Consider the following 20090-nt stretch of genomic DNA (forward strand, 5'->3'; position numbering starts at 1 on the left):
AACAGGCCCTTCAACCCACCATATTTGTGCCAGCCATGATGCTAATCTAGACAATACCATTTGTCTGCTCGTGTGTCTGCTGACATGCCTCTTAAATGTTGTTATCAAACATTCCACCACTACCCCGGCAGCCCATTCTAAGCACCTGTGTAAGAAATTGCTTCACATGTCTCCTTTAAGCTTTCCAAGGTCTCAGCTGAAGTAAATTTATTATCAAAATGTGTATATGTCACCGTATACTACCCTGAGATTCATTTTCTTGTGGGCATTCACAGCAAAATAAAAACAATAGAGCACATGAAAAACCTTGCACAACAAAGACAAGCAACAAATCATACAAATAATAAAAAACTAAATAAACAATACTGAGAATATGAATTGTAGAGTTCTTGAAAGTGAGTCCACATGTTATAGACCCATCAAGCACTGGAGAAGGAAAGGCAGAAAATGTAGATAGATGTGCGTCTTCAGGCAAGTGGTAGAACTGCCAGAGCCGGCTCTCAGTTCCCTGCTGGGTGGCACAGGTCTCGAGATGATGCTTCTTGAGGTACCTGCCGGGAGGTTTTTCACCCTTCTTTAACCTTGTGTGATGAATCTTTATGAATAACTTGTTGATGGAACATCCATCTCTGAACATAAAAGGTTTAATTTCTTGACTCTTTTCAGTCACGTGCTATGTTCCGTCCTCTTTAATTACTCTTCAAAATTCAATATTCATGTTTATTTATCAGGTGTATATTGAAACATACAGTGAAATGCATTAACAACCAATGATGCACTGGAGGCAGCTTGCAAGTGTCACCACACATTCCAACACCCACAATGTTTGGTGGAACAAAACAGAACACAAGCAACAAAACAACAAAAACAAACACCATTCCTCCCTCCTACTATTGTACATACACAATCCCTTAACCCCTGGACTGGCCTCCAGCGGACACAGACTTGGGCCTGCAGACATCGGGCTTCAAGCTCCTAGCAGAGATTCACAGACTCTTCTGGAATATTCAATTTCACAATCATCCTTACTATTCTTCAGTTCCGAAACAGGGTCTCAACCCAATACATTGGCCACCCCTTTGCCGTCACAGATGTTGCCTGACTCGCTGAGTTCCTCCAGCAGCTCGTTTCTAGCTTCCTTGCAGTCCTCCTTGGTATCTGGTACAGACTGAGATCAAGTGACCTGCATGAATCACCAACTAACTCTTGGCCCAACATTTCTCCGCAATCTTTCCAATGGTAAGATTTTTACACAGAGTGGAGAGTGTGTGGAATAGCCTGGCAGGGGTGGTGGTCGAAGCAGATACATTAGGGACATTTAAGAAAGCATGAGATTGACACATGGATGATAGAAAAATGGAGGGCTATGTAGGAAGGAAGGGTTAGATTGTTCTTAGAGTTGGTTAAAAGATCGGCACAATATTGTGTGTTGAAGGGCCTGTACTGTGCTGTAATATTCTATGTTCTATTTCCCATCCTCTCAGCTCTGACCTAAATGGAGTTCTCAGCATATGAACATTAACATTTTCCTGAGCCATTCACTTTATAGCAAGTAGCTTGATATTTACTTTGTTTCAACTACTTCTCTTTAACTTTCCTTCCAGGTTAAGCTGGAACAAATTTTAGCATATTCCATGCCACCTTGTTATCGGCATTTCTGCAGGGATGTATCCCGCAGTGGTGTAAGGTCTTGCTCTATGGCTTAGTGGAAAATCTGAATTACACCTAGCTTCCTTAAGTTTGTGCATATTTCCCTCAGCTTCTCTCTTTGGGGCTAGGTGATAAGGAGATGTAAAGTAATCTCTAATATCATCTTGGACAAACTGAAAGTGTGGATCATTTATCTCTTACAATCTGCTCAGGAAAACCAAGCATCACGACAATGGATCTCAGTTCTTTTACATAAGTGGGGCATGCATCCCATCGTGATTGGCTGCCTGCCCACCACCATCACCTTTTTTGTGGTAGTCCTGATGGACACACTGCCTTTGTTGCAGTCTTGCCAAATATGCACTTGCTGATTTTCAGATCCTTTTGTTTGCTGAGCTGATGGACACTAACAATGGCCATTGTCCATATGTGGCTTTTTGTTTACCCCCAACTCCTAACTGGAGGTATCACTGCAGGGTGTTTCAGTGCACAGCTGGTGGTGTGGTGCACAAGAAGAGACTAATCCATTGAGACTTCTCTTGCAGCAGTCTCATCTTCTTCGCTGTGTCCTCCCCAATGTTATGAATCACACATCTTTGATATTGATGCTGGATAATAGACATAAGATATTGTGGCAGAATTAGGCTATGTAGCTAATTGAGTTTGCCCTGGCATTCGCCTACGGCTCAGTTCTTTTTCAGCCCTATTCTCCTGCCTTTTCCCTTAATGTCCAGACCAATCAAGAACTGATTAATCTCTGCCCAGTGCATCTTGACTTCATTACAATGGAGAGAATGAGTGAAGCTGAAGAAGTTGTTCAGTGCAAAAATAAACTCAATGAGAGGAATGGGTGAGGGTGAGCTATTTGGGCCTGCAATGAAGCAAGAAGTGATGAACTCTCCACTCATCCTGCTGTGGAATAGGTGTGCAGAGGGTTTATAGAGCCAGTTTGGACCAGGAAATAGGAAGCTGTCAAGGCCCATATCTTCTGCATGGGCACATTGTTGCCTTCCGGACTCAATACTGATTTCAACTATTTTAGATAATTTACTTTCTTTGTTTATAATAGAACTAGATAATTCTGCTGTGAGGAAGCAGTGTGGTTCACAGCTCCAGTGACCCGGGTTAGTTCTGACACTAAGTTTGCACCATCTCCTGAGACTACACTTGTTTTCACCCACATCCCAAAGTCATTAAGTGCCATCCTTTTAATCTATTTTAAGATTAATCTAATGCTTCCCCCTCCTACACAGTCCTCAATTTTTCTAACATCCATATATCTTTCCAAGAGTTTCCTAAATGTCCCTAATGTATCTGCTTCTACCACCTCCTCTGGCAGGGCACTCTGCGCATGCAACCCTCTGTGTAAAAACAAAACTTAGAGTCCTTTAGCATCTTCCCCTTAATGGCTCAAATAACTTGTGCTGTAAGAAGGTTAGTGTCCAAATAAAGCCTCTCAAGGATGCCGAATATTGGATAGATTTGACTTTATTCTTTTCACATTTAACTATGAGGATGCACGAGGCAGATCTAACATGGCAAAGAACATCAGATTCTCACCAGAGTTCCAGTTCAGCCTGCTTCTGTATGTTGCAAAACTTTTGTACAGTGTACATTTAAAGTTCAAGTTTAATTGTCATTCATCCGTAAGTTGAATATAGCCAAAGGAACAGTGTTGCTCCAGGGCCAGGTGCCTGTAAAAAAGTATCCACCTTCTTTGGAAGTTTTCATATTTTATTGTTCTACAACATTGAATCACAGTCGATGTAATCTGACTTCTTTCACACGGGTCAACAGAAAAAGATTCTTTCGTGTCAAAGTGAAAACAGATTTTTACAAAGTGATCTTAATTAAGTAAAAATATAAAAACAAAATAATTGCTTGCATAAGTATTCACTTCCTTCAAGTCAATATTTAGTAGATGCACCTTTGGTGGTAACTATAGCCTCGAGTCTGTGTGGATAGGTCATATTGGCCACTCTTTAAACCATTCCTGTGTAGCTTTGGCTTTATGCTTGTGGTCATTATCTTGCTGGAAAACAAATCTCCCGAGTTGCAGTTCTCTTACAGACTGCATTAGGATTTCCTCCAGGATTGCTGCATTCATTTTATCCTCTAACTTGAGCTTTCCTGAGCCTGCTGCAGTGAAGCATCCCCACAGCATGATGCAGCCACCACCATGCTTCATGGTGTGTTTTTGATGATGAGCACAGTGTTTAGTCTGATGGCCAAAATGCCCAACTTTGGTTTAATCAAACCATAGAACCTCCTTCCAGCTGACTTCAGAGTCTCCCACATGCCTTCTGGCAAACTCTAGCTGAGATTTCATGTGAGATTTTTCAACTGTGTCCTTCTCTTTGCCACTCTCCCATAAAGCTATGACTGGTGAGGCACCTGGGCAACAGTCTCTCCCATTTTGGCTGTTGAAGCTTGTAACTCCTCCAGTGTTGTTGTAGGTCTCTTGGTGGCCTCCCTCACTAGTCCCCTTCTTGCACAGTCACTCAGTTTTTGAGGATGGCCTGCTCTAGGCAGATTTACAGCTGTGCCATATTCTTTCCATTTCTTGATGATTGACTTAACTGTACTCCAAGGGATATTCAGTGACTTGGAAATGTTCTTGTATCCATCTCCTGACTTGTGTTTTTCACAGAGTTGCTTGGAGTGTTCTTTTGTCTTCATGGTGTAGTTTTTGCCAGCATACTGGCTCACCAGCAGTTGGACCTTCCAGATACAGGTGTATTTTTACTACAATCAATTGAAACACCTTGACTGCATAAAGGTCTCCAAAAACAGATCTCCATTTAACCAATTATGTGACTTCTAAAATCAATTGGCTGCATCAGTGATGATTTGGTGTGTCATATTAAAGAGGGTGAATACTTATGTAATCAATTATGTTGTGCTTAATATTTGTAATTAATTTAAATCACTTTGTAGGGATTTGTTTTCACTCTGACATGAAAGAGTCTTTTTTTCTGTTGATCAGTGTAAAAAAAAAGCCAAATTAAATCCATTGTGATTCAATGTTGTAAAATAGTAAAACATGGAAACTTCCAAGGGGGGGTCAATACTTTTTATAGGACTGTGTATAAATATAGATATATATACTTATTGCAGGACAGGAAAGGCCTACATGAAATTCATGAGGATTTCGATATTTGAGACAAATGATGTCAAGATTAAGGAAGGCATTTTTGTTGGTCCACAAAATAAACAGGTCACAAATGACAGGCACCTGGAAGAAGGTCTAGTGGGACTGGAGAAAATTGCGTGGAAGACATTCAAGAATGTTGAAAATTTTCTTGGCAATTACAGAGCACCAAACTACGTGCAGCTGGTTGACAACATGCTTGAAGCATACAAAACCATGAAGTGCAACATGTCACTAAAGATTAAATTTCTGCATTTCCATTTAAACTTCTTCCTTGCAAATCTTGGCATTGTCAGCACTATTATACAGAAAAATCAATAAAAGTTGATTTCTTTTTTTCTCCAAATTCCTATGTGATACAAGTACCCTGTAATTATATTTCTGTTCAGCTTCAAGTGGTCTATCAAAAACAAAAAAAAATCTGAGGAAGCAACACTTTAGAAAAAATTTGTTGTCCAGTGTTATCAAAGTACTATGTCACTATACACAACTCTGAGATTTTTATCGTGAGCATTCGCAGACAATGAAAAGAAACTCAATAGAATCGATGAACAACTGTACACAAAACGATAGGCAAACAACCAATGTGCAAAAGACAACAAACTACAAATACAAAAAAGAAAAAAAAACAAAATAACAATAGTAAATAAACAAGTAAGTTGGAGTCCTTCAAAGTGAGTCTATAGGTTGTGGAATCAGTTCAGTGTTGGGGTGAGTGGAGTTATCCCCTCTGGTTCAAGAACCTGATAGTAGTAGGGTAATAACTGTTCCTGAACCTGGCTGTTTGGTCCCTGAGGCTCCTGTACCTCTCTCCTGATGGCAGCAGCAAGAAGAGAGCAAGGCCTGGATGGTGGGGGTTCCTGATGACGGAAGCTGCTTTCCTGTGGCAACGTTCCATGTAAATGCTGTCAATGGTGGGAAGGGCTTTACCTGTAATGGACTGGGCTGTATCAATTGCTTTTTGTTGACTTTTCTGATTTAGGACCTTGGTGTTTCCATACCAGGCCATGATGAAACTAGTCAATGTAATCTCCACTGCGCATCTACAGTACAGAAGTTTGTGAAAGCTTTAGATGACATGCTGAATCTTTGTAGATTTCTAAGAAAGTAAAGGTACTGCCTTGCCTTCTTTGTAATGGTACTTATGTGCTGCTGGACCCAGGACAAATCCTCTGAAATGATAATGCCAAGGGATTTAAGTTACTGACCTTCTCCACCTTTAATTCTTTATGGCTCATGGATCTCCAGCTCTTTGGTTTTGCTGCCATTGAATGAGAGATTGTTGTTGTTGTTGCACCACTCAGCCAGATTTTCAATCTCCTTCCTAAATGCTGATTCATCACCACCTTTGATTTGGCCTACGACAGTGGTGTTATTAGCAAACTTAAACACAGCATTGGAGCTGTGCTTAGCCTCACAGACATAAGCATAATTGAAACATAGAAAAACTACTGCACAATACAGGCCCTTTGGCCCACAATGCTGTGCCAAACATGTACTTATTTTAGAAATTACCTAGAGGTAATTTTTAATAGCCCTCTATTTTTCTAAGCTCCATGTACCTATCCAGGAGTCTTTTAAAAGACTCTATCGTATCTGTCTCCACCACAGCCGCCGGCAGCCCATTCCACGCACTCACCACTCTCTGAGTAAAAAGCTTGCCTCTGACATCTCCTCTGTACCTACTTCCAAGCACCTTAAACCTGTGCCCTCTTGTGGCAGCCATTTCAGCCCTGGGAAAAAGCCTCTGACTATCCACACGATCAATGGCTCTCATTATCTTATAGAAACATAGAAAATAGGTGCAGGAGTAGGCCATTCGGCCCTTCGAGTCTGCACTGCCATTCAGTATGATCATGGCTGATCATCCAACTCAGAACCCTGTACCTGCCTTCTTTCCATACCCCCTGATCCCTTTAGCCACAAGGGCCATATCGAACTTCCTCTTAAATATAGCCAATGAACCAGCCTCAACTGTTTCCTATGGCAGAGAATTCCACAGATTCACCACTCTCTGTGTGAGGAAGTTTTTCCTCATCTCGGTCCTAAAAGGCTTCCCTTTTATCCTTAAACTGTGACCCCTCGTTCTGGACTTCCCCAACATCGGACACAATCTTCCTGCATCTAGCCTGTCCAATCCCTTTAGAATTTTATACGTTTCAATAAGATCCCCCCTCAATCTTCTAAATTCCAGTGAGTATAAGCCTAGACGATCCAGTCTTTCTTCATATGAAAGTCCTGCCATCCCAGGAATCAATCTGGTGAACCTTCTCTGTACTCCCTCTATGGCAAGAATGTCTTTCCTCAGATTAGGGGACCAAAACTGCACACAATATTCTAGGTGCGGTCTCACCAAGGCCTTATACAACTGCAGTAGAACCTCCCTGCTCCTGTACTCAAATCCTTTTGCTATGAATGCCAACATACCAGTTGCCTTTTTCACCGCCTGCTGTACCTGCATGCCCACCTTCAATGACTGGTGTACAATGACACCCAGGTCTCGTTGCACCTCCCCTTTTCCTAATCGGCCACCGTTCAGATAATAATCTGTTTTCCTGTTCTTGCAACCAAAGTGGATAACCTCACATTTATCCACATTAAATTGCATCTGCCATGAATTTGCCCACTCACCTAACCTATCCAATTCATCCTGCATCCTCTTAGCATCCTCCTCACAGCTAACACCGCCACCCAGCTTCGTGTCATCTGCAAACTTGGAGATGCTGCATTTAATTCCCTCGTCTAAATCATTAATATATATTGTAAACAACTGGGGTCCCAGCACTGAGCCTTGCGGTACCCCACTAGTCACTGCCTGCCATTCTGAAAAGGTCCCGTTTACTCCCACTCTTTGCTTCCTGTCTGCCAACCAATTCTCTATCCACATCAATACCATACCCCCAATACCGTGTGCTTTAAGTTTGCACACTAATCTCCTGTGTGGGACTTTGTCAAAAGCCTTTTGAAAATCTAAATATACCACATCCACTGGCTCTCCCCATCCACTCTACTAGTTACATCTTCAAAAAATTCTATAAGATTTGTCAGACATGGTTTTCCTTTCACAAATCCATGCTGACTTTGATGATTTCACCTCTTTCCAAATGTGCTGTTATCACATCTTTGATAACGGACTCTAGCATTTTCCCCACCACCGATGTCAGACTAACTGGTCTATAATTCCCCGGTTTCTCTCTCCCTCCTTTTTTAAAAAGTGGGGTTACATTAGCCACCCTCCAATCCTCAGGAACTAATCCAGAATCTAAGGAGTTTTGAAAAATTATCATTAATGCATTCACTATTTCTTGGGCTACTTCCTTAAGCACTCTGGGATGCAGACCATCTGGCCCTGGGGATTTATCTGCCTTTAATCCCTTCAATTTACCTAACACCACTTCCCTACTAACACAGAGGAGATGTTGCCAATCTGAACTGATTGGGGTCTACAAGTGAGGAATTCTTGTCGAAGTCATTGCTGTTTCAGTGTGTCCAATACTTGCACTAATACTGCATCAGGTACTGACAGAAACTCCTGATGAAGAGTCTCAGCCCAAAACATCAACTGTTTATTCCCCTCCATAGATTCTGCCTGACTTGCTGAGTTCCTCCAGCATTTTCTGTGTGTTGCTCAGATTTCCAGCATCTGCAGAATCTCTTGTGTTTATGACAGAGACCCTGGAGTTTTTAGAAGCTGTCTCCATTGCTATTTACATACATGCTCAAACATTAAATCGTATGCATTCAATAAATTAGATTGGAATTGCTCAACTGTTAAGTTGCACACAAACCTAACTCAGCATTCGGTGGAGAAGGACATGGAAATTAATGACAAATTCATCAATATCACTATATGATCTAAGGATTTTGGTCACAAATTTTTAACTTTCAACAGTGTCTGAAGAGGCTGGGTTAAAGTGATTCGACAATCTCTACCAATTCATTAAATATGTTTCATCTTGCTTGGTGCTAGGAGGTCTCCTAAAGGCATACCTTTACTACCCTACCCTACTCTGTTTGAGAATACCCTATAGAAGAACAGCAGAGATAATTCAGCAATGAATGATAACTTTGACTGCAAAAATAATACGCCATGAAGGCAACAAAATGAGAGAGCAGGTAATAAGCACCACAGGCAACGAGATAACTGAAGACTAGGAGCAACTGGCTGAGGCTGGCTGGTTCAATGAGTGAACAAGGCAGGTTTAAATAGGCTGCAAGTGATGGGTTAGAAATGAGTGGCAAGGGACTCCTGTTAGCTGGGTGGAGACTGGGAGGTGCCTGTCTGGGCAGGGCTGACACCCTACTATGATCTCTCAGATGGTTTTATTTTGAATAAACCTCAATTTCAGTGGTGGTGTTCACCCTGCAAAACACCTCCACCCAACTTTACAGAGATTGAGAGAAACTGCAGGGAAATAGATCCTTCAGCCCATTGGGTCCATGCCAGCCATTTACAGTAATAGTACATAAATTCCATTTTGTTTATAGGGATGGAGGCCGGTGACTAGCGGGGTGCCTCAGGGATCTGTTTTGGGCCCAATGTTGTTTGTAATATACATAAATGATCTGGATGATGGGGTGGTAAATTGGATTAGTAAGTATGCAGATGATACTAAGGTAGGAGGTGTTGTGGATAATGAAGTGGGTTTTCAAAGCTTGCAGGGAGATTTAAGCCAGTTAGAAGAATGGACTGAACGTTGGCAGATGGAGTTTAATGCTGAGAAGTGTGAGGTTCTACATTTTGGCAGGAATAATCCAAATAGAACATACAGGGTAAATGGTAGGGCATTGAGGAAAGCAGTGGAACAGAGAGATCTAGGAATAACAGTGCATAGTTCCCTGAAGGTGGAGTCTCATGTAGATAGGGTGGTAAAGAAGGCTTTTGGAACGCTGGCCTATATAAATCAGAGCATTGAGTACAGAAGTTGGGATGTAATGTTAAAATTGTACAAGGCATTGGTAAGGCCAAATTTGGAATATTGTGTACAGTTCTGGTCACTGAATTATAGGAAAGATATCAATAAATTAGAGAGAGTGCAGAGACGATTTACTAGGATGTTACCTGGGTTTCAGCACTTAAATTACAGAGAAAGGTTGAACAAGTTAGGTCTCTATTCATTGGAGCGTAGAAGGTTGAGGGGGGATTTGATCGAGGTATTTAAAATTTTGAGAAGGATAGATAGAGTTGACGTGAATAGGCTGTTTCCATTGAGAGTAGGGGAGATTCAAACGAGAGGACATGATTTGAGAGTTAGGGGGCAAAAGTTTAAGGGAAACACGAGGGGGTATTTCTTTACTCAGAGAGTGATAGCTGTGTGGAATGAGCTTCCTGTAGAAGTAGTAGAGGCCAGTTCAGTTGTGTCATTTAAGGTAAAATTGGATAGGTATATGGACAGGAAAGGAGAGGAGGGTTATGGGCTGAGTGCGGGTAGGTGGGACTAGGTGAGATTAAGAGTTCGGCTCGGACTAGGAGGGCCAAGATGGCCTGTTTCCGTGCTGTGATTGTTATATGGTTATATATGGTTATTTCCCCTCAGATTTTCATCAACTCCTACCACTCATCTACACAGCGGGCCAATTTACAGGTAACATGCCAACCTGCACATAGAGTGGGGTGGGGGGGGGGGTTGTCAGAGGTATGTTCTTTACACAGGGTGTGGAATGCTTGCTAGAGGCAGATCCAGTAGGGGCATGAATGAAATTCTTAGGCACATGGATGATAGATAAATGGAGGGTTATTTAGGAGGGAATGGTTGGATTGATCTTAGAGTAAGTTAAAAGGGCCTGTACTGTGCTTTAATGCTCTATGTTCAATTTAACATCCAAAATCCTGTACTCTGCCCAGATTTTTGAAATCCAGTGTGCCAAAAGCTCTCTTTATGGCCCTATCTACCTGACCTTTGAAATATTCACTATTTTAAAGATTTTCTGTTATGCCATTCTTGATTATGTTTGAAATCTTCACCGATTCCTCCTCCAGCTCATGATTGAGCCTAAAGAAATACATAAACATTTAAGGTGTAAATCAAACTGTATGTATGTTCTTGATGCCTACCTGCCATCAAGAACATGTATACGGAAAGGTGCCGGAAAAGGACCAGTGACATCATGAAGGATCCCATCCACCATGCTTATGGACTGTTTGTCCCTCTCCCACCAGGGAGGAAGCTACGTAATGTCCACACCAGGACCACCAGACTCAAAAACTGTTACTTTTTTGAAGCAGTAAGGCTGATCAACACCTCCACCCACTAACCCACCCCTCCACACCCCTGACTACTACTACTTTACCATTTTTTGTCAGAGTCACCTTGTGTATAGACACTCCTGTACCTAGCATCATGCAATCAATCTATGTATACAAATTATCTTATGTATTTATATTTATTGTGTTTTATGATGATTGTGTATTTTATCTTACTGTGTTTTTTCGTGCATTCTCTTTTACATTTGTGTGCTGAAAGGGACATTAAACAGTCCTGAGTCCTCTTGAATCTAGAGAGATATTGTGTACAGGTTGGCATAATTATACACACAAAGTTCCCTTAGAGATATCTTTGCTTCTCTAACTTAGATCTTCTTTTCTAAAAATGTATTCATTTCCTCACCAGTTCTGAGTCTTTAGTCTCAAACTCCTGACAACTGCAGTTCTTCTACCTTTGACTGTCTTCATCTTTCTCATCCCTTTACGATGATCCTTCAATTCCAGTGCCTCAAAATCTACCCACCAAACTTCTAGTAATACAACATAATGAGTCTGATCACAAGCAAAAGAATTTCTGCAGGTGCTGGAAATCCAAAGCAACTCAAAAAACTCTGGAGGAGCTCAGCAGGTTCAGGGAGCATCTATGGAAAAGAGTAAACAGTCGATGTTTTGGGGCAAGATCCTTCATCTCCAATGTGTGATAATGGGTCGGACATCAATTTTATTTTGAAGATACTCCTATGAAGCAGCTGTTAATATTCATTGTTGCTGAGTTAAAGTGACTGTATAAATGAAAGTCCTTGTAGTCAATACAAAAGCACTGAATTGACATGGAGTTATACAAGATCCAATGTAGAATGTATATGGAGTAACGCATGTTGGTTTGAGCACACCATAGATGCTGTCTCACCTGCTGAGTTCCTCCAGCATTGTTTTGCTCTTTTCACAAAATCTGCTTCAAGCATTAACCTGAAATGTCAACTCTGAATCTGTCTGAGTATTTCCAGGATTTTCTTGGACTGTAAGATGTAAGAGCAGAATTAGGCCATTTGGCCCACTGAGTCTGCTCTGCCATTCCATCATGGCTGATTTATTATCCCTTTCAATCCCATTCTCCTGCCTTCTCCTTGTAACCTTTGACGCCTTTACTAATCAAGAGCCTATCAATCTCCATTTTACATATACCCAGTGACTTGGTGCCAGCTGGTGGCGCAGTGACATCAGCGCCGGACTCCGGAGCGAAGGTTCCCGAGTTCGAACCCAGTCTGGCCGCTCCCGGGCACACTTTCCATCCGTGCCGAGTTGAGTGTCGAGCTTGCAACTCGACCTCGTTTTAAAAAATAAACAACTGTGCTGTGAGAAGGAAATGGGGGACCAGTCACAGAATCTTTCCCCCAAGACAACCACTTGGGGAAAAAAAGTAGTCGCTGAGGCTCTGGCAGAGAATGGCACACACAAAAATAAAGTGACTTGGCCTCCATAGCTGTCTGTGGCAATAAATTACACAGATTTACTACCTTTTGGCTAAATAAATTCCTCCTCTAAATGGAGGAATTGTAAATGGACATCCCTCTATTCTGAGGTTGTGCCCTCTGAACCTAGGCTCCCCCACTAAAGGAAGTATTCTCTCCACATCATCTCTATCGAGGCCTTTCAATATTCAATAGGTTTCAATGGGATCCTCCTTATTCTTCTCAACTCCAGTGAGTATAGACCTAGAGCCATCAAATGCTTCTCATATATTAACCCTTTCATTCCTAGATTCATTCTTGGGAATTTCCTCAGGACCCTCTCTAATGTCAGCACATTTTCTTGGAAAAGGGGTCCAAAACTGCACACAATACTCCAGATGCAGTCTAACCACTTCTTTATAATGCCTCAGCATCACATCCTTACTTTTATATATTTTTTCAAATGAATGCTAACATTGCCTTTGCCTTCCTTACTACCAACTCAACATGCAAGCGAACCTTTAGGGAATCCTGCATGAAGACTTCAAAGTCCCTTTGCACCTCAGAAGTTTGAATATTCTCGAATATGTCTTTATTAAGTGCATGACCAGACATCTCCCTACACTATATTCGATCTGTGTCCATTCCCCCAATCTAAGTCCTTCTGCAGACCTTCTGCTTCCTCAACATCACCTGACCCTCCACTTATCTTCGTATTGTCCACAAACTTGTTTTTATTTTTTCTTGCTTTTATTCCAGGTTAGAATGTGTTGGTCTTGCCTTATCTTGGGTTGTTGATCCACTTCAGAAGCACATTAAAAAGTGGTTAATATAAGAAAGGGAGAGTGCAAACAGTGGAGAGTTAGATTAGACTGCATAATTTATGCTTAATCCTTCTGGAATTGTCTCTGAATATGCAAACAAATCAAAATCCCACCAATGGAGATCAAACTGGCACTTGACCCCATTTCAACTGCATTATTAAAACCAGCTCCCTGATACAGCATGGTTTCGAGAATCTGCCAAGCCTCAATTTCCTAATCTACCACAACAGGAAATTAAAACGAATACACAACTTCAACAGAATCAGAAAGATAAATGCTTAAAATTCATAATTTATTGTGATTGTTTTGACTGTTAGAAACAAAAATTATGTTGCTGCTGGATATTATATCATTTAGATGTGATAAAGTGGTAATAGACATCCTTGGGTTTAGAATTCATGGTTACACAAGGCAATGCAAGATATCCTTGCTTTTTAAATGATAGAATTAGCTCATTACTGTAAAAAAAAAATGAGTTTTGAAAATGCAATTCCACCTCAGGGGCCAATATCACATTTTTTTTATTTTATGGCAAGCAAAGCATTTTGGAAAATTAGCACTAGCAGCAATGAGGAGAAGCATGCAGATCAAGCATTAAGGATGAACTGATTGGTGGTCGTTTATAAACTGTTGTTTTGAAGATGCTCATTTGCCTGCTTAATTCTGAAACTGCCATTGTGGCATACAGTAATGAAAAAAGTCCCTGTTCTTCACAAAAAAAATGTTCTGGTGAACATATTGTAATAGTCTCCATCCTCTAGCAACCATACATTGTGAAATACATTTTTAGAAGTTTTTCTGCATTTGGTAGATTTGTTGCCTTGTGCTGTCAGTGACTGGAGAATGCATGCCCTCCCTGTGACTGCATGGGTTTGCTCCAGGTCCTCTGCTCTCCCTGCACACCCCAAAGATAATGCTGGTTGGCAGGCTAATTGGCCACTGTAAATTCCCTCTGGGGTGTAGGTGAGTGGTGGAATCTGGGGGTGGGGAGGAGTTGATGAGAATATGGATAGATATTAAAAATTGGGATTAATATAGATTAATGTAAGAGGTTAGTCCGTGAGGACCGAGAAGGCTGATAGGCCTGTGTTCGTGCTGTATATCCCCATGTCTTTTTGACTAACTCTCCCAACAACTCTTGCTTCTCTGTTGTCCTTCGATCAAATTGAGTGTGAGCTGATCAAGTTGCCTCCATGCTGCCTTATACTATCCCAGGAAACTTGTCGATGTCAGATTTGGCTCTTTCCTCGCCTCCCTGTGGGTTGAAAGGATTCCATTGTGTCAGATTCATTTATTTATTTCATATGTCAGAACATACACTGCGATACATTTTGCGTTAAGACCACAAGACATTGGAGTAGACATAAACCATTCAGCCCATCAAGTCTGCTCCACCATTCTATCATGGCTGATTTATTATCCCTCTGAATCCTGTTTTCTGCTTTCTCCTCGTAACCTTTGTTACCCTAACTAACCAAGAACCTATCAAACTCTGCTTTAAATGAATTCCACAGATTGACTACCCTCTAGCAAATTAAATTCCTTCAGTTCTGTTCTAAAATGGACATCCCTCTCTTCCCTCTATTCTGGGGCTGTGCCCTCTGGTTCCAGACACACCAACTAGAGGAACCATCCTCTCCCCATCCATGCTTGTTGTGTTTTGTAACTTCTAATTCAAAGGAAGACATGGGAGTCGGAAATGCAGGTCCAACATCAAGGTTACTTAAAGTGAGGCATGCAAATATCACTTGGTAGCATGAGACATATGTAGTTCACATATTTATGCATATATACATTCAGTTTGTCCCTCTGGGAGCATGTTGGAGTTGATGATGCTGTCACTTACCCGCTGAACAGAGCCTACTCCCATTTGGATAAGCAGGTCAGCGCTGTGAGGATCATGGTTCCTCAATTGCCTTCACACCATACAGCCCTCATTGCTGGGGGTGGGGGGGAGCTCTGTTCAATGCAGGTTGGCACTTCTATTGTGCCCTGGATAATGGACTACCTGACTAGCAGACCACAGTTCGTGCAGCTTCAGAGCTGTGAGTCAGCACTAGGGCCCCACAGGGTCTGTATTGGCTCCCTTCCTGTTTACCCTGTATACCTCGAACTTTAGATACAACACTGAGTCATGTCATCTGCAGAAATTCTCTGGTGACTCAGCAATAGTTGGGTGTATGAAGGGAGGACGGGAGGATGAATGCAGGGCCCTGGTGGAGGACTTTGTCGAATGGTGCAAGCTGAATCATCTGCAGCCCAACATCAGTAAGACAAAGGAGATGGTGATAGATTTTGAGAAGACTAAGCCTGCACAGTTCCCTGATACTGTTGATGGTGAGAATGTGGATGTGGTGAGGACCTGAGGGTGCACTTGGATGACAGTGGAGCACCAACACAGAGTCTGTGTACAGAGTCGCCTCTACTTCCTGAGGAGACTGAGGTCCTTTGGAGTGTGCAGGCCCCTCCTTCACATGTCCTACCAGTCTGTTGGTGCCAATACAATCTTCCGTGTGGTGGTGTGTTGGGGCAATGGCATCAACACGGGTGATGCTAACAGCCTCAATAAACTGATTACAAAGAATGGCTCTGTTATTGCAGTCAAACTGGACACACTGGAGGCTGTGGGAGAACAAAGGACCCTCCAGAAAATCCTGGCAATTCTGGACAATGTTTCTCACCCTCCGCATGCCACCTTGGCTGAACAGAGGAACACTTTCAGTAATAGACTGAGACAACTGCACTGCTCCAAAGAGCGGTATACGAGGTCATTCTTACCCTCGGCCATTAGGCTCCATAATGAGTCAACCTATAGCTGGGGAAGTAATGACCCCCTTCTGTTAGACTGTTTGAGGTAACTTAATTTATATTCTTTCTACTTCTCTTCTAATATTTATATTTGTATGCTATATAATACAACTACTATATACAGACATCCACAGCATAGAGTCATTGAAAAGTACAGCACAGAAACAGGCCCTTCGACCCATCTAGTCCATGCCAAACAATTTATACTGCCAACTCCCATCGACCCGCACCGGGACCAAAGCCTACCAGACCTCTACTATCCGTGTGCCTATCCAGACTTCTCTTTAACATTGAAATCGAGCTTGCATGCACCCCTTGTGCTGGCAGCTCGTTCCACACACTCACCACTCCCTGAGTGAAGATGTTTCTGCTTGTGTTCCCCTTAAACTTCTCACCTTTCACCCTTAAGCCATGAAGCCACCCAATCTCAGTGAAAAAAACCTCCTTGCATTTACCCTATCTAGACTCCTCATAATTTTGTATACCTCTATCAAATTTCCTCTCAATCTTCTATGTTCCAAGGTCCTAATACTAAAGTCCTAATCTATTCAAATCTTTCCTTATAACTCATGTCCTCCAGGCCCGGCAACATCCTTGTAAATTTTCTCTGTACACTTTCAATATTATTTACATCTTTCCTGTAAGTAGGTGACCAAAACTGCAAATTAGGCCTCACCAATGTCTTATACAACTTCAACATAACATCCCATCTCCTGTACTCAATACTTGGATTTATGAAGGCCAATGTGACAAAAGCTTTTTGTCTCCCTACAACACAAAATGCTGCAGGAACTCAACAAGCCAAACAGCATCTATGGAAAAGAGTATAGTAGATGTTTCGGGCCGAGACCCTTCAGCTTGACTTTCTATCTCCCTGTCTCTTATCTTGTTAATGTGCGGTACCTTGTCAAATGACTTCTGAAAATCTAAGTCAACAGCATCCACCTACATGCCTTTGTTTATCCTGCCTGTTATTTCCTCAAAGAATTCCAACAGATTTGTCAGGCAAGATTTCCCTTAAGGAAATAATGCTGACTTTGGCCTATTTTATCATGTGCCTCCAAGTACCCCGAAACCTCATCCTTAATAATGGACACCAACATGTTCTCAACAACTGAAGTCAACCTAATTGGCCTATAATTTCCTTTCTTCTACCTCCCTCCCTTTCCGAAGATTGGAGTGATATTTGCAGTTCTCCTGTTCTCCGGAACAATTCCAAATTCTAGTGATTCTTCAAAGATCATTATTACTGCCTCCACAGTCTCTTCAACTACCTCCTTCAGAACCCTGGGGTGTAGTAAATCTGGTCCAGGTGACTTATCTACCCTCATGATCTAGTGCTTTCCTGGCATATACGATGAATAAACTTTTCTCGGGCTTCCAGCCACGTACAGGTATCAATTTTAACTGACGTTTCAGTGACAAACTCTGCCATCTTCATCAGGGATGATGCCTGGGTATGTCTAGCCCAGTGGTATTTATACCCCCGTCATCTGCCCCTCATAATTGGTTCGTCTTCCTCCAATCAGATTTCCCCTGGCCCACCTTGTTTACAATCAAATTCCAGTTCTTTCTTAGGTCAAGACCTTCGTCTTTCTTTTCCTTTAGTTTTATTTCAATGGCTTCCTTCACTAGGCGGTCCCAAAAGCCTTTGAAATGGTACAGTAGTTTTGTGCTGTCAAAGTCAATCAGTGAATGCAATGTTCTGCTGCCGCTAGTTTCTTCAGATCACCAAACAGATATACCTCCTGTGCTCCTTGATGCGGGTTTCCACCATGCATCCCATCTGGCCGATATACGCTGCTCCGCATTCGCAGGGAATCCTGTAAATGCCAGACATCTCGAGTCCCAGGCCATCTTTGACCCGCATAAGCTGTGACTTGAGCTGCTTTGCGAGATTGTGGATGGTAAAAATCCTGCATTTCTTCAGGATCCTGGCGATCCTTTCAGGAACTGTGGAAGTAATGACAGTTTCCTCCTCATTGTTAGGTTTCCTGGTGAAGGAAGCCATTGAAATAAAAGGTTTCCTGTTGGCTTCATCCCTGATGAAGATGGCAGAGTTTGTAATCAAAACATCAGTTAAAATTGATACCTGTACCTGGCTGGAACCCAGAGAAAAGTTTATTTTATCAATCTTTGGCTTCCCAAGCACCTTCTCACCTGCTAACCCCTGAATCTCTTGAATTTCTGGCGTACTGCTTCCACAGTGAATACTGATGCAAGATACTTATTAAGTTCAGCCATTTCTTTGTCCTCCATTGCTACTATTCATTTTCTAGCAGTCCATTGCTCTCGCCTCTCTTTTGCTCTTTATATATCTGAAAAAAACATTTGGCATCCTCTTTGATATTATTGGCTAGCTTACCTTCATATTTCATCTTTTCTCTCCTTATGTTTTTAAGTTGCCTTCTGGTCTTTAAAAGCTTCCTAATACTCTAACTTACCATCAATTTTTGCTATATTGTATGCCCTCTCTTTTGCTTTTATACTGTCTTCGAGTTCCCTTGTCAGCCATAATTGCCTCATCCTACCTTTAGAATACTTCTTTGGGAAATTCAGACTGTGTGAGGCGGGCCGCAGCTGTGTGAGGTGAGGAAGAGCGGAGCCTGTTGTGGGTCTAACGTGGACTACCTTGAAAAAATGCCTTCAAAACGAAAAGCAACTGGTCGCAAAAATAATTTACTAGACTTAAAGAAGCATGAAAAACTTCAGGCTTTTCTAAAAGATTTTGACATTGAAGTTGAACGGCGGAAAAGAGATGGAGAAAGCTTTGAACAATATGGTCATTACAGTAGAAGCACATTACAGTCATGCAATTATGAAACTTCCAATGGCTGTGAGACAAATGAATTATTTGGAATACCTCGCTATGGGTGGAAGTGCAGAGGCGGTGGCTACAGCTGAACAAAAATGTATTAATGCTGCCTGTTCAGAAGTTGAAGCCATTGAATCAGAGATCCTGAAAGATGCTGCACAACTGAACACTACAAGAAAATGTAAACAAAAAGCAAAGCTTGCCAATGACACAGTTGTAAACGAGAGTGAAAATGTTTCTCCAGCAGCCAAAATGCTATGGAAAGCTAAGCATGGCGTTACCTTCTCAGCTAAAAGTAGGCCTCCGTGTACCACAAATGGTCGGACTAGAAGGACAAATGGAACCAAAGGACTCAGCTCTACAAATACTTCTGATATTTGGGGACCCACGCCGCTGATAACACCCAAGCTTAATCCACGACTTCCAAAGACAGCAACTCGTGTGCGGAAATTAGGGGAACGTGTATTTAGTTTCACAGGAAGCCCACTTGCTGATTCCACAGAAATGATCATCAGTGTTCCAACTGGGGATGGACAAAGCAAACAATTTATAGCCAGCAAAATTACCAGCACAGATTTAAGTCAACTGGATGACCATACACTTAAATCTTTTGAACAACTATCACATAAACTCAATGAGGTGATGAAGATGAGAAAGTGAAAACAAAGTTGACAAAATATAATTCATGTGACTTGTTTGAAATTTGACATATGGTTTGTAGTAAATAAACATTTATTAATAGAATACTTCTTTGGGATGTATCTATCCAGCGCATTCCAAATTGCTCCCAGAAGCTCCAGCCATTGCTGCTCGGCTGTCATCCCTGCCTGTGTCCCCTTCCAATCTACTTTGCCTAGTTTCTCTCTCATGCCTATGTAATTCCCTTTACTCCACTGTAACACTTGACTTTATCTTCACACTCTCAAACTGCAGGGTGAATTCTATCATATTATGATCACTGCCTCTTAAGTTGGTTAATAACCAACACAACCCAAGGATGTGCTAGGGGCAGCCTGACCTCTGACCTTTGGACATGCTAACCCAGTGGCTACGACCTTCACGACTCGACCTCCAGACTCACCAAACCCTGGCTGAGGTTGAATAAATGGAAGCACAATCTTTATGCTTCATTGCCAGAATGCCAGAACAGAAATCTCTGGCACAAATGGAGTGTCTTAAGTATTTG

General features: G+C 41.9%; 1 protein-coding gene and 1 pseudogene across 8 annotated transcripts in view; both read left to right on the forward strand.

The window, feature by feature from the left end:
* The window catches only part of LOC132385096 (uncharacterized), a 175324-nt gene that overhangs the window by 23155 nt on the left and 132079 nt on the right, over positions 1-20090 (forward strand). For 3 of the 8 annotated variants that reach the window (XR_009509075.1, XR_009509073.1, XM_059956833.1), the window contains one exon: positions 10339-10386. The exons of the other annotated variants lie outside the window; for them this stretch is intronic. Coding sequence is in view for 1 of the 3 variants with exons in the window: in XM_059956833.1 (XP_059812816.1) it covers positions 10339-10386 (48 nt within the window). In the remaining 2 variants the exon portion in view is untranslated. The remainder of the gene's footprint in view (positions 1-10338; positions 10387-20090) is intronic. 8 annotated transcript variants of the gene reach the window in all.
* On the forward strand, positions 18704-19687 carry LOC132385276 (borealin-like; annotated as a pseudogene).

Source organism: Hypanus sabinus, chromosome X2, assembly GCF_030144855.1.
Source record: "Hypanus sabinus isolate sHypSab1 chromosome X2, sHypSab1.hap1, whole genome shotgun sequence".
Classification (NCBI taxonomy): Eukaryota; Metazoa; Chordata; class Chondrichthyes; order Myliobatiformes; family Dasyatidae; genus Hypanus; species Hypanus sabinus.